The sequence below is a fragment of the Corvus kubaryi genome, unplaced genomic scaffold, assembly GCF_017639235.1.
Source record: "Corvus kubaryi isolate FWS band 111438036 unplaced genomic scaffold, C.kubaryi_AGA036_p1.0 37341, whole genome shotgun sequence".
NCBI classification, from domain to species: domain Eukaryota; kingdom Metazoa; phylum Chordata; class Aves; order Passeriformes; family Corvidae; genus Corvus; species Corvus kubaryi.
This window is the reverse complement of record NW_024581112.1, coordinates 163404-178546: the sequence shown is the minus strand read 5'-3', so window position 1 is coordinate 178546 and position 15143 is coordinate 163404. Positions and strand designations below refer to the sequence as shown.

General features: G+C 42.5%; 1 protein-coding gene across 8 annotated transcripts in view; it reads left to right on the top strand.

Annotated features, from left to right (window-relative positions):
* The window catches only part of WNT11 (Wnt family member 11), a 31739-nt gene extending 17077 nt beyond the window's left edge, over window positions 1–14662 (top strand). For 5 of the 8 annotated variants that reach the window (XM_042031407.1, XM_042031404.1, XM_042031411.1 and 2 more), the window contains 2 exons: window positions 7237–7281; window positions 9300–14662. In XM_042031407.1, coding sequence (XP_041887341.1) covers window positions 7237–7281; window positions 9300–9474 — 220 coding nt within the window. In that variant the 3' untranslated portion in view covers window positions 9475–14662. Of the gene's footprint in view, window positions 1–7236; window positions 7313–9299 lie in introns of all 8 variants that reach the window. The other 3 variants (XM_042031405.1, XM_042031412.1, XM_042031408.1) reach the window with 2 other exon arrangements.
* Window positions 14663–15143: the final 481 nt, after the last annotated feature.

Genomic DNA, 15143 nt, shown 5'->3' with positions numbered 1-15143 from the left:
CAGGCTTTTCCAGCCTAAATTATTCTGTGATTCTGCATCAGCATTTAACTGGTAGAGCTGATCTGTAGATAAGACAGCTGAGTGAGACAAGTCTGTTCTTTTTGTCCCCTGATGTTTTATGACAGTTAATGTCCTGTATCCTCTGACATCAGTGGCTGGACTGCTCTACAACAGCACTTATCTGACAGGTCTGTGGTGGGAACACCAGGCTGATCTTCATCGCCAGTCCAGCAGTGGAGCAGTAATTATCAAGTGAAGATGTTTATAAGTCACTGAGAATAGCAGGGGAAAAGCTTGTATGGAAACTGGTTTCTGAAGGAAAATGTCATCTGAGTGGAAGTGAGGTTTTTGTGGATTTGTATGGATTTTGACATATTTGTGCTTTGAAAAAGACCTCTTTTTTGTGCCTTTCTGATTTGCAAGGAAAAAATTGGTGAAGATTATTTGGAAATTAGTTTTATAGTAATTACATTAAATGAACAGGTTGTGTTAAAAAAAAGCTGAATTCATTACAGATTTGCCAAGTAAAACATTTTCCATGAGCTGAAATCCTTTCAAGGGATAGGGAGGTCCCTTAGATTAGATTAGATGACTTCTTCATCTAATCTTATTTTACAGCAGATTTCAACTTTTTATCCCATCTAGGGATGAAAAATATGTCAAGGTCCTGAAGTATTTTTTTCCTTATGAGGAAAGTAAAATGTGTATTGCAGGTGTCTGTTTGGACGACAGCTGTGATTGTTAATCTGCCAGCCAAGGGTCCACAGTAAGTGAGATTGAGTGAGGATTTAGAAGACCAAGATACTACGGCAGGAGGGGATGACTTTCAAAAGGAACTTGTCAAGAAATACTCCTCATTCTCAGATGTGCAAGATGGTAATGGCCATGGGAGGAGAGGAGGTTGAGATAGTCCCACGCTGAGCTGCAGGCGTCACTCAGGCCAAGTGTTAAGGTTATGTGTCATTGGGCTTGTTTTCATTACAATCCATTTTCAGCCTCTTGAGAAGATGCCTGGTGTCTCAAAATTGGCATGTGTAATACAAGCCATAGCAACTCCTTTCCTGAGCTAAATTAGTAGAGGAAATAAGTGTAAAATACACACAGTGTGTTTGAAGATTGGTCCATGCTTCCTGGGGGGAGCAGGGAAAGGGAGGTGATCTTCCCTAGTCTCCTCCTCCCATGGATGCCTTTTTCTCTTTGCAATTTTTCTCTCATGAAAAGGCTGCCTAAATGCATTTTAAATGTTCTAGCTCTGTTCCAGCCTGCCGCAGGGCTGCAGAGATAATGCCTAATGACAGGGATAAGGTAGAAGGAGCACAAAAGGGATGCTGTTAGAGAGAGGGCATGGCAAAATGTGATTCATGCTTACTCCAGAAAGACGTAAAAATGCTCACATGGGAATAGCTCAAACATGTTTTTATTTTATGAGTCAAGTCCTGGAGGCATTTGAACATTTTATCTTTATGCACATCAAAATTTTCTGGAGATAGATTCTGCTGTTTCCTAGTAGTCTGTTTTTAAGGCCTGCCATGGCAATGGAGTCAAAAAGGGGTTTTTTTGTTGTGGTCCCTCATTTGATCTACTTTCTTTTCAACCACCTTCCCATTTCCTTTCTGGTCTTTTTCTGGGTGCAGAGGTCAGTCCATGCCTGGACTGTTACAGCGCAGTCCCCTATGTTCACAGCCCAGGAGACTTCGATCTGGGAGTCTTCAGTGTTTTCCAGCCCTGCTTTCTGCCTCCAAAGGGATTCAGAGGGAGAAATATGCCACTAACAAGTCCTTTTCCTGTTCCTTGATTAAAATATTCATATTGATGCATTTTTGTGACAAAAAATGAGCAGTTTTGCAGCATATCCAGGAAAAGTCCTTTTCTTCCTCCTTCACCCCAAGTTCTGGTTCTTGCTCATAGCATGCTGGAAACAGAACAGAGGCTGATGGTTAAGTTGCAACACCTTGGATGTATTGGATTTCACTGTATGCTGTAGGAAACAATCCTGCACTGCCAGGTGGGTGGAAGGGATAATCTAATTGGTGATCCCTCTAATGTGAGGGATCATATTATGTAGACTTATTGTGTGTTTTTCAGGCAGGAAAGGGAATTGAATTACCTTGTAGATGAACCATATGAAAATCCACTCAGAAAATGTGCCCTCAGTTACTCAAAAGCCTTTTGGCATTCTTTCCTAAAAGGATTTCAAAGCCTTCTTCAGAACAAGCCTGAAACATTTTCTAAGACACTTCAGATCTCTTTAGCTTGTAGAAATTTAGAAATGGTTTAGAAATCTGCATGCCTCCAAGTGCTCAGGGTGTATCCAGATTTCAAAGTCAGGGAACTAAACTCAAACCTGAGGTTTGAGGCGTCTTTGAAGTGCTCAAAGGCTGATTAAGGAGCTGATTTTTGCAAGCAGTATCCAAGTCTTCTGCAAACAAGACTTACTGCCACACTGACTTCAGCCAAACTCTGTGTGCTTATATACCACCATCACAATTTCATAACCAATTAAAAATGGTCTGGAGAAAAGTCTAAAGAAGCTGATCTGCGAACCTCAAGTAAAACTTTCAATAAAAGAAATCAACCACTGGGAAAAAATGTAGATGTTCCCTTCTCAGAGATCTCTTGGACAAAAGCATTTTTTCATCTTTTAACAAAGTAGTTAAGTTGCTCCAGCTTTGAGTAAATGAAAAATAATAGCAGATTATAAAATTTAGATCTCTTTTGTGAGAAAATAAGCAAAAATATGAATTTTCTTTATAAGTAGGGTGCAATGTATCATGTTTCAAAGGCTGTTTAAGATTCCTTAATGAATCCAATGAAAGGGAAATTCTGCAATGCATGCAAAAGCATCCAGCCCCTGAAGCCTTGCAGAGATAACAGAGCTGTTTATTACTGATCTTTCCCAGAGCAGTTTTGGAAGCAAGCTGAATGTGGGAAGGAGCTCTCTTAGGCTGCAGAAATCAGGCTGCAACAAAAAATGTGCTGCAGCTTAGCTGGGTTGATCAGCCACCACTCCTCAGCTGACTCACTGTGGCAAGAAATGTGGCCACTCTCTGGTGATGGCTCCTTGCTCACATATCCTTTCTTTACTGCAATATAAAACATTAGTCACAAATGTCTTAGGTGGGTATGCTTTCTTGGATATGAACATACATGAAGTTGGCTGAGCATGCATCTACTGCTCAGTTTTCAGTATTCAGTGGCAGCCCTTGATACCGCTTCTTTCCTGCTACCCCAAAAATATGCTTTGCATTGTGTGATAGTGTGGGGGTTGTCCAGCCTGTGGAAGAGAAGGCTCTGGGGAGACCTTAAAGCCCCTTCCAGTGCCTAAAGGGGCTCCAATAGAGCTGGAGAGGAGCTTCGGACAAAAACACTTGGAAGTGACAGGACAAGGGGGAATGGCTTCCCACTGCCAGAGAACAGGGTTAGATGGGATACTGGGAAGAAATTCTTCCCTGTGAGGGTGTTCACTGGAACAGATTGTTTAGGGAAGCTGTGGCTGCCCCATCCCTGGAAGTGTTCCAGGCCATATTGGATGGGCCTTGGAACAATGAGTGGAAAGTGTCCCTACTCATGGCATGGGAGCTGGAACAGGCTGATCTTGGACTACATTGTCCCCCTGTACTGAGCACTGGTGAGGCTGCACCTCGAGTACTATGTTAGTGTTGTTCCCCTTACTCCAAGGCAGACATTGAGGTGCTGGAGTGTGTCCAGAGAAGGGCTCTTTGAGGGGTCTAGAGTAAGTCCTGTGACTGAGAGTACTGGCATTGTTGAGTCTGGAGAAGAGGAGGCTCAGGGGAGACCTTATCACACTCTACAACTCCCTGAAAGGAGATCATAGTCAGGCCATGGTCGGTCTCTTCTCCAAGGAAACCAGCAATAGGATAAAAAGAAATGGCTTCAAGCTGAAGTGAGGGAGGTTCAGGTTCAAGTTTAGAAAAATTTTCTTCAGTGATAGATTGGTAAAGCATTGAAACAGGCTGCCCAGGGAAGTCACCAGCCCTGGAAGTGTTTAAAAAACGAGTGAACATGGCATTTTGTAATATGTTTAAGTGGACTTGGTGGTATTGAGTCCAGGGTTGGACGTGATGATCTTGGAGGTTTTTTCTGACCTTGATGATCCTATTCTGTGTTATCATCTTCAAGGTTCCCTTCCAACCCAAATCACTCTGTGATTCTTTGATTACGTAGGCAATGAAATTTCTTAGCAGAAGCACTCATATGTCGCTGGAGAAGAGTAGTAGTTATGGGTAGACAACAGCATTTGATGTTTGGTTTTTTTACAGCTTCTTTTAGATTCTCTTAGCGAGGGCACAGGATAAGACGAGCTTTGAGTAAGTTATAATGTGTTCAATGATAGCTGTTTTTGGAACAGTTATCGGATGCGCTACCCTTTTTTTGATGAGATTCGACAAACTCTGATTAAGAAATAGCAAATAATGCTTTTGTGAGTGTCCCAGAGGAACTGGAGGAAACATGCTCTAGCTAAAAATGTCCTTGTACATAGCAGGGGGGCAGGTGAACTAGATGGCTTTTAAAGATCCCTTCCAACCCAAACTATTATATAATTTTATGAAAGTCAGAAAAACATTAGCTTTCTGTTTCTGCTGCCTTATTTAGGCATTATTCCTACTTTCCCAGGCAACATGCTTGCAGATGGTGCCCATTTCAGTAGTTGGGCCAGCTGTGCTTTTTTTTCATTAGTTTAATTAATGTGTGGGGAAGATTGAATTCTTCCTACTTTGAGAGACATGAATTTGATCATAAAGTTTCTTGAACAGGTTTGTGAATAATAAATTTATTTGTGAAAAGAATAATTTCACACAGTAAAACTGCTATGGATAATGAATCTAGCTCTCTTAAACATTTTTAGTCCCTCTGCAACCAAATGGCATTGGAGTTAGAGAAAATTGGGTCTGGGAATGATTTGCACAGACCTTGATCTTTTCAGGAGCAAGATTGAACTGAGACTGCCTAGGCTGTTACTGAAGACGTTTCTCTACTCTGCTCCTAAAAGCTGTTTCCCTAAACAACCTGTTCCAGGGTTTTACTATCCTCAGTGTTAGGCTTTTCTTAATCAAAATTTAACTAAACATAATCTAAAATAAAACTAATAATTTCTTGTCCTCTTTCCTTGGCATATAAAAAACATTTTTTTCTCTCTCCTTGTAGCAATTATCTTTTATAGAGGGGAAGACACCTTCTTACATACTTCTCTAAATCAGTTCCTTCATTGTTTTCTACTTTCTGAACTGCTCCTCTGGCTCCCCTGGGAACATTCCAACATTTAGCTGCGTCTTTCTCAAAGTGTGTTGCTTACTTTGCACTTTAATCCACTGTTACAAAATGTCTTCAACTCCTTCTTCCCTAGCATTATCCCCAAATTTTGAAGCTCACTCTCAACTCCTCATTAATGAAAATACAGGCTGGTTCCAGGATCTCCCTTGACATCTCCTCACTGACATATGCTATTGATAACTCTTTCTCATACAGTTGTTTAGTGTCAGTCTCCAGTCATTCCTTGTGCATGAGAACGCAATTTAAAAGTAGGTAAGATTTTGCCCTCAAAATCTTATATGAAGCTGTGACCTTGATGTATTTTTAGAAATGTCCATTGTGTTACATATCTCCTGAGGGATTTGATTTATTTTTCTTTTTCTTTCTTTTATATACTGCTGCATTACTTGATATTACTGGAGCAAGGGGTACCAAAGAAATAAAGAGGAATTTGATTTAAAAGAGAAAAAAACATTACACAGCAGTACTGTGTTCTGGGATTTGGGACTGCTGAAGTTCATGAAGGCAGATGGTTTCCCTGTGGTCAGAAAGGGCTGAGAGAATTACACAGCCAACGGGATGAGATGTCAAGGAAGGAACATCTCTCTATCATCCCTAATGCAACAGCCCAGGTGCTGGTGGTGTATGAGAAAAAGGACTACAGAAAGTGCTCAGATTTACGTTTTACTCCTTTAACAGCATCTCCCTCATCCACTGGGAGATGAACTGGGCCAGAAAGGCAGTTGCTGTGCCCCAGAATTACTTTTTTTATGTCCTTGTAAAAAAGTCCTTATCAATAGGACTGATGGAGTGAGGTTCCAGTGGGTATGTCATCCCTGTTATTATATGTCGTAATCGTGGGTGACAGTACAGAGTTGGCCAGTTTGGATCCCAGGTGCCAGCTGTGCAAACAAAAAAAAAATTAATCCTTCTATCTGCTGTTGGGACAGAGTAAATTGGGACCCACAATGAATTTGTGTGACATTGTTAAGTTGAACTTCATCGATCTTAGAGGTCTTTTCCAACCAAAATAATTCTATGATCTCCCCATAGCTTTTAAAATTAAAATCCCCACTCTCCTCTGCGGGAAGACTCTTAGAAGTTCTGGGATGTCCTTCAGCACCTCTGCTGAGGAGCCACCCCCATGATGAAGCTGTATGGTGTATTGCAGTGCTTCTGCAAATGAGGGCTGGAAAGGGGAGATTTTGGACAGGCATATTGAATGGGATTTGTCCAGCCAGCAGTGTTGACCTTCTCCCTTCTTAAAGAAGAAAAAAGCACTGAGACAATGTGAAAGCCTGTTCTTGAGCCAGAACTTTGGCTGGGATTACTGCCGAAGCATAATTTCTCAACAGTCTTCCAAGTACTTCTAGAGGTTACAGTGTTGTGTTAAGATGCAATCACCTCCCTTCATGTTTTCTCTCTGAGGCTCAAGAGGAGGGCATTTCTCTGAGTTGCTGGAATTATGCTGGACCAGGCCCAAAACAAATGAGATTGAACTTAACCCATCAGTGGGGAGCCTGGTGAGATCACAGCCCTAGGCTCTGAAAGCCAATGTTCAGGGCAGCTTCTGTGGCTAAACTCTGGTCTTTGGACTCCTTTGTCTTCCCCCACTGGCTGAGAAACTACCTGTTTCATCTTGTTTAATGAAAGATGAATATAATTCATATCCAGGCCTATGCTTTAAAACAGAAAACAAAATCTGCTTAGTGGCAATGTCAGGAAAGTTTTCTAGAAGCCCATATAGGTTTATGATGGGGTCAAAAGCTTTGTTTTGGCTATTCAACCCATCCATTCTGAATGAATCCCTTTCCTGATACCAAACTGAGGGAAGCTTGAGGATTTATTTAATTAGATTTTGCTTTTTTCTTGTCTTTGTTTCAGGCTGTGGGGAATGGGGAAGGTATATGGGAAGGCATATCTCCTACTAGATCCACTTTTTTTTTTTTTTTTGGCAAACCACAGGAGTGGATGGAGGGAAAGAGAGAATCCCTGGTCCCAATACAGCAGGTAGAAGAGTTTTGCTCTCTATTTGAACGGGGTAAATATCACTGTTGTGTGCTCTGTATGTTTGGGGAGTGAATGTCCACAGTGGTGAGCTGGAGTCAGGACCCATATTCCTTTTCTTGGCCATTTTAGTGAGCTCCCAGCATGAAGTGATAAGGATGCACTGCACATCCCTCACCATGCTTCTGCAGACTCCCCATCCTCCTTAGGTGAACCTCCAGGAAACAGCCTTTCCATCCACTAGCAAAGCTGAGTAAGGTTGACAAATGCCCTCCCCTCTTCTAATGTCAACACACCTACATTTGAACCTTTGCCCTGAATACTTAATGCATTTATTAATACATTTATGAGGAGTCATTTGGAGGTTTCTTGTGGAGGGGCCCCAGCTCACAGGGGCATTAACAAGGCCTTCGGTTTAGCGTTAGGCAAACACATTCAGTGTGGCTGCACACTTCAGCTTCAGTAGAGGCTTTCAAAGGCTTGTAAATATTTACACACACTCCCGAATGAGAGTGAGTTGGGGAGGGGCCTTTGAACCTGGAGAGGAATGTGAATCAGAATAACAAACAAGAGGCAGAAAAAATGAAGGAAGAGCAAGAACAAAATATCAACACTTTGCTAATCCCATAACTTCTCCTAAAGCATTACCTCATGAGCAATTCCTATAAATTTCATGGATTTGTTTTCATCTATTAATAGTTGCTTAGTTCAAGGGTCCAATTTATGCTCCTCTCTCCTTTTCCTGCCCCAAAGCAACCTTAGAGTGTTTCTGTCCAAAATAGTCACAAAATAGCCACACAGAATAAGATTTAGGAGAGATGTCAGCAATTACCCCACTCAATAAACCACCTTTCTTACAGTAGTTTCAAAACTCCATCAAGTTCACAGCCCCATGGTGTTGGGTACATACCAAAAAGTTCAACCATCTGACCAAACATGAACACTTCCATCCTGGGTTATCTATCCAGTCTATGGAGAAATGGTGTCTCTATGACATGGTTCATCTCATCCAAAAGTCAATGCCTGTGCACTTTCATGTCCAGTGACCCAGCTTGGAGTATTTTAGGAAATGGGATATATGGTTTTTGAGGACAGCTGTGAAATGGTAATCAATTGATCAATGAAAGAGATTCCTCAGTTCATGAATTGCTTCTGAAAACCTCAAGCCATTCACTGGCAAGCAGTCAAAATGAGGGAACCCACACAATAGCTGATTTATCTCACTGAGTCTAGCTTTAATTAAAAGCAGAAGAAAAACAAGCAGTGACAGTCTGTGTGATATTTGGTGACTTGTCATCCTACCCTGTGCTCCTGCCACACTCCCTGTTCCTGGGTCAGGACTCAGGGTGTTTTGGGGCCAGCTGCCCAGGTGCTCATGCCGTGCTGGGAGAAAATCAAAGGGAAAGAAGTGCACAGTCCAGCCCTGTTAGTATTGATTGTGATTTTCCTGATAGGGTCAGTACTGCAAAGTGGCTGTAAAATCCTGCTCCAGGACTTTTCCCAGCCTGGGATCCTTGGCATGGAGTCTGTTCAAATACTATCTGGCTTCAGGGTTCCTCCTTCACCATTTTCAGGTTAGGCAGTGGTGGACAAATACCAGTGTTTGTTCTTTAGAGTGTCATCTTCTTCCAGCTCCTTTCAGATAATTTTGGAGCCTGCCTGGGAACACAGATTGTTTGGAATGATTAGCTCTTTTGGTGGTGGTATCCCTATTGCTTTGCTTGTCTGCTTGTGCAGGAGCAGCCTGGCCCAGCTGACAGGCAGCCTGAATGCTGCCAGGCCCAAACTGAGAGGCAGAACAGGAGATTAATGATATTTTGGGTGTCATAGCAGGTCATCTGAGTACAGCCCGGGGCTTCTCTTGCCACCCTTGCAGGCATAGGGGGCTGTTGGCTGGGTGCTCGCTGTGCTGGATTCACCCAGTGCCTTGCAGAGCTGTCAGGCCCAGCAACAACACAGGGCAGTGGTTTGGGAATCCCTGCAGGAATTTGCACTCGCTCACAGCATTTTCCTTCTTCCAGACAATGCAACAAGACTTCCAATGGGAGTGACAGCTGCGACTTGATGTGCTGTGGCAGAGGCTACAACCCCTACATGGACAAAGTGGTGGAGCGTTGCCACTGCAAATACCACTGGTGCTGCTACGTGACCTGTAAAAAGTGTGAGAGGACTGTCGAGAGATATGTGTGCAAATGAAAACCCTCCTCTGCCCACCTGGGAGTTGAGATGGCAGCGGCACCCCAGCACTATTCAGAGAAAACATTTCCTTGACTAGACATCCTTTATCTTGTAAAGACACAGACTTGAAGAGAGATGGTAGGAGGAAAAGCAACAATCACACCGGTAAAAATAAGAATGTAAAAGAACCTCCTGAAAAGCAACAAACCCACAAATACTTCCCCCCACCAATAAAATGCTGTCTGAGAAGACAAAACCTCATTTGGGATGCTATCTTCTTCCAAAATATTTCCTATGGTTGCCAGTGATGTTCAGCCATCAAGGGCCTTAGAATTCTGAGAAATAGATACAGAAACTTTCCCTGGGGGAAAAAAACCAGCATTTGTTTGACAATAACTAAGGCTCACACCTACCTATGCCTTCTAGCACAGGTATTGAGTCTCCATTAGGACCATCCCAGGAGCGAAAATGCTACAACTTTTCAGCAATAACTGCCTTTGTTGCCAAAGACTTAATTTTTAGCAGGGAATCATCCATTCTGAATGATTAAAGTGGAAAGATTTCAGGTTAATCCTCTGAAATGAAGAACTAATTTTAATCTTTCTTCTACACAGGTCTGTGACTTTGAACTTACTGCTGAAGGAAAACATGTCCTTGATTTGTCCAGGCTGGACAAAATTCAGCCATGAAAAAAATCCCCTGGAATCATGGAGGCAGTGAGAGGAGGGTAGGCTGAGAAGGACTTTATGGGGTCCACAAGACAGTAGTGGAGCCATTAGGATAAAATAACAAAGTGAAGTTCAAGTCCAGGGGCAAAGTAAAGAAAAAAAGCAATCTCCTGCTCTCTATCTCTTTGCCCTTTGGGTGTGACACCCTTAGTCACTGACATACTTCCACATTGGCCCAAGTCCTTGGGGAAATATGCCACTGGCTTTTTCCCCCACAAAACCATTGGTCCAACCCCAGGAAGCTGCAGAGAGTGGAGTGGTCCCGGCTGTAGGGAGTGCAGCCATGGAAGTCAGCAGCTACTCCCAGCAGGAAGGAATGGGAACGTGTCAGTCCTTCATGTGGCCCTGCCCTGACACAGCAGAGAACCACTATCTGTGGCTGTACATATTTTCTTTGGTATGCAGATATACAGAAATATTTATATCTTGTGTTTTCATCTACTTTACTTCCTACATAAATATATCCTTATATTATAAACAAGCATTAACAATAATACGAAATAAATGCTGAAGTTACTGGTGCAACAGCAAAATGTTAGATTATTGTTTCACTCTTCTACTTGGAAAGCAACTCTGATTTTCCTCCCAAGGATGGGAAAAGAGCATGGTTCGTGGCACTCACAGGCATAGGACAGATAAGTTTCTTTATTTCCTGCCTCCCCAGCCTCTTCATTTTGAGCAGAACTAGCCTAGATACAGTCAAGAAAACTTGGAGCAAGGAAGAGTCACCATTGCTGTTTTGGTTCTTTTTATCAGTCATCACTCTCATTGGTAAAATTTCCCAGTGCCCCTGAGGAGCTTAATAACAAACATGAGTCATACCTCTCATGTCATGTGTGGTTGGCTTCTGGCTCCTGCACATGGAGAGGAGTTGCTGTACAGGGGACGTCTGAACTTAGCCTAGGTTCCCTTCTTTGCTTTTGGGGTTTTTTTTGGTTTTGTTTTTGGTTTTGCTTGTTCATTTGTGTTTTGAGGTTGTTTGTTTGGGTTTTTGTTTTTGGTTTGGTTTGGTTTTTTTGTGGAGTTTGTGGGGTTTTTGGGTTTTCTAGTGGTCATCCAGCCCTGATTATGAAAGGTGATGTTGGAGAAGGATGCTGCTCCAGGAACAGAAGGCAGCAGAGCCTCTGATGTCTTTCAGATCTTTCTTGGGCATCCCATCCCCATGCAAAATGCTGTAAGCAGCCAAAAAATCACTCCTACGCAAATGTGGAGGGATTCTGTCACTTTCCTGGGGGAAATATGTGAATAACACTGCAATCTTTCTCCAAATCCTCTTTTTTTCCCCACTCAGCCACTCCCTAGAGGGCAACTGCCTCTAACATGTCTGTGAGCAGCCCTGGGGAGTTGGAGGAGAAAAGCATCATGTGATATAAGAGCAAAATTAGAGATATTTTGTTCTCTTCAGCTACTTTGCTTTGCTGTAATGGGTTTCGTCTCCTTGCCTCTTTCCCCCCCGCCAGTCATTAGCAGACAAAAAGAGGTCTTTCATAGTTTGTTAGTGGTTTGTATTATTATCACCCCATAAAAGCTGATGTCTGTGCAGTGCAGTGTTATGAGTGGTGGGTGTCTTTAGGCTGACATGCAGACAGGCTGGTGGCACAAATCCCACTGGTCTCCAATGCCAGAATGTGGCTTCCTTTGATATGTAAAGAAACTGTCTACTCTCATTCTTTTAAGGAATTTTATTTTCATTTCCAGTTTCTGATGAAGACAACAAGGCACAGAAGTTCTGACTGAAGAAAAATTTGAGCATTTCAATGCCATTCTGTAATGCCTCTTTTTCTTGCTCCCTTGCTGATGTCATGAGTCTTTCTGCTTGGTGAAAAAATAGTAAAAATGAAGAAATACTCTATATATACATTGTTTTCAGCTGTATTTCTCTCCTCCCATGTCAGACCCGTAATTTTTGATTGGCTTTCTCATGTCAGAAGAAGTCATCACCTGGCATTAAAAGAAGGGAGTATACCAATTAGCCATCTGCAGGTCCATCAGGTGGGAAGTGAACCCACAGCAGAATGCTAGTCACGGTGGTAACTCACACTTCGTCACCTCATGCCACAGATGTCTGTTACTGAAGATACTGACCTGAAATGGCTGAATTGTTAGGAGTTTTGCAGTTTGGGCCATTCAGGTTCAAAATTTCTGCTGGCTCCTCTAGATAATCTATCATGGGCTTCATTTGAAATTTGCTTCTTTGAGAAAAGAGTCTGTGTGGCCCCAGCCCATGTCTTAGGCTGTTAGTCTATGAATTAACACTGCTACACTGCTTTTGCCATAACTTCTAATTTTCAGGGCCCTTTTCTTCTCCGGAGCAGCTGCACAATGTATTAAGTGTATGCCCAGGGTGCCTTCCCAAGGTGAGAGTCATGCACAGGGCAAGGTCTGATAAACTGCAGCCTCCCTTTTTACATAACCCTGCTTCATCCAGCAAACTAGGGTCATCTCATCAGTTTGATGGCTTTAAGTTGAAATAAGGTAGATTTAGATTAGAAGTTAGGAAGAAATTTCTCCCTGTGAGGGTGGTGAGGCCTGGCACAGGTTGCCCAGAGAAGCTGTGGCTGCCCCATCCCTGGAAGTGCCCAAAGCCAGGTTGGACAGGGCTTGGAGCAAGCTGGTCTAGTGGAAGGGTGTCCCTGCCCATGACAGGGGGTAGAACAAGAGAAGCTCTAAGGTCCCTTCCACCCTAAACCATTCTGTGATTCTATGATCTCCCTCTTGATAATCTGGCATTTCCAAACTTTTTCAGAAAATGTCTTTCTGTGAGCACTAGACAGTGCTTTCTGCTTTCTTTTCCTTTTAACAAAAACCAGGAATAAAGAGAGTACCTAGAACACAGGGCCATACTGGTGGAACAACTCATGGTGCCTCTTTCTCCTTGCAACCTGATGCTTCACTCCTTGCATCAGCAGCAAAGCACAGAGAAGCCAGAAAAGTGCCACATCTCTCAGTTTTAATTATTGATGCAACAGGGATCCAAAACAGAAAGGCCGAGTTATTTTTTCAGTCTAGAGGAGGGCGTTCCTGCCCATGGCAGGGGCTTGGAACTGGATGATCTTCAAGGTCCATTCCAACCCAAATCATTCTATGATTCTATAATTTTCTGTGCATGTGTGGTCTGAAAGATACCTAGGATTACATTTGTCACAAACCAGCTTTGCAAGGAAAATACATCCCTCCTTCCCTTTTGCAGGCCTTCAGCAAGCAGTTTTCATGGCTTTGCTCTGAAACACAGATCTTTCAGCTACTGCAGAAAATGGCTTTAACTACTGTGAATGTCTTTGTCAGGTGATGCTGCAGTTCCCTTCTTATAACGTGTCTTACCACATCCCAACAGCTGATATGATTTGGCCAAGCTCCATGTCCTACTACACAGTACTGTTGATTTACACTAGCTGGCAAAATACATCTGATTTATTCCCACAGACACTATTATTTCACAGTTTTACACTACTATCCCTGAGGGAAACAGCCAAGCTATCTTGAGGAGTATTATGCTGGTGGCTTTGTAGCATGTATTCATTTAAAAAAAATATCTATGATTCAATAAAAGAGTTTGGACTTAATGCTATTTCCAAATCTGAGGTTTTATACCCTGTATACATCTGGCTGGCTTTGTATTTTTTGATTTATTCCCCCCATCCTTACCTCCTTCCAGTTTTATATCATTTAGGTTTCTCCATAAGGTAGGCAAATGCCATTCATTATAAAAAAACTCGCATCTGATTGTGTCTTTTATTCTACAAAAATAGAAAGTAATTATAATAAAGCAGGCAGTCTACAATATTTCACATGCAGCTATAAAAGCCCTTGGTGAAGGGAAGGGGAGAGAGGGAAGAAGAAAAAAATCTGAATGCAGCTAGTAGTGTCTCTGTCAGGATAGTGATAAAAGAGTCCCTGAGGGACCGTCCCTTTTCCCGCTAGAAAACAGATCCCTGTAGGCAGCCATTATCATCCTCCAAGTGAGCTAGACTTGTGCTGCCCAGCTCTGGGCTACCTGTTTGGGGAAGGTGATGGGAGGAGGCGCTGGAGGTAGTTGGGAATGTGGGGAACAAGAGGAAAATTCAGCCCTGGGATCAATTGTTAGACTTCCACCCTGTGACAAAGTATTTGCCTTTCCCTGCATCAGACAGGGGGTTGTGAAACACTTATTTTGCTCCCAAGAGCAGATCAGAGCTATCACAGGCATAACTCTCTCCTCTGCAAGGGAGATGGAGCAGAGAACAAGATTTGGGAGTGGGGGAGAAAGAGCAGGAAAGTTAAAATCCACCTGAGATTAATGACTTTAACATGTACAACATGTTTTGTTTTGTTTTCCTCTCAGGACCAGTTTCATCAGTCAGACAGAGTTTGATTAAATATCTCAGCAAAGCTATGGTTTATTCATCTAAAGCACAAACTACCCTCTGTTCATGGAAGCTGCATTAGCTGTGTTTTCTAATTGTGAGAGCAACAATAATAATAAAAATAGTAACAACGCATACATTGTGGATTCGTTTTACTTCCTCTTTTGTTAAGAGTGAGTGGACAGTATTTTGTCTGTATTGTAAAAATTCAATGAGTTTTCAATTTTAAAGATCCTTTCTGGGCTGTGTGGAAAGTGTTCTTTTTTTTGCTCTATTAAGTGGAATTTTTCAAGGTATTTACCAGAACCATATTGGCTTGACATTTCTCTTACAGCAGAAGAGGGTATAATGTAATTGCACAACTGCAGGAGCTGGGATGTAAACAGACATGCTGCCAGGACTACTGAGCTTAGGAGAAAGCCACCAGATCCATAACACAGCTCCAGAACTCTTGTGATGCTGTCAATGTAAGGATAGCTTCAGACCCCAATTTTCATGGGTTGACTTACTCTGTGAAGTCTGCCCACTCCCATGACACAGCAACAACTTGGACAGGGACGGCTCACATGCCTAAGGCAAAGGAGTGTATAAGTGTTTTCCTGAATTAGGGCCAAAG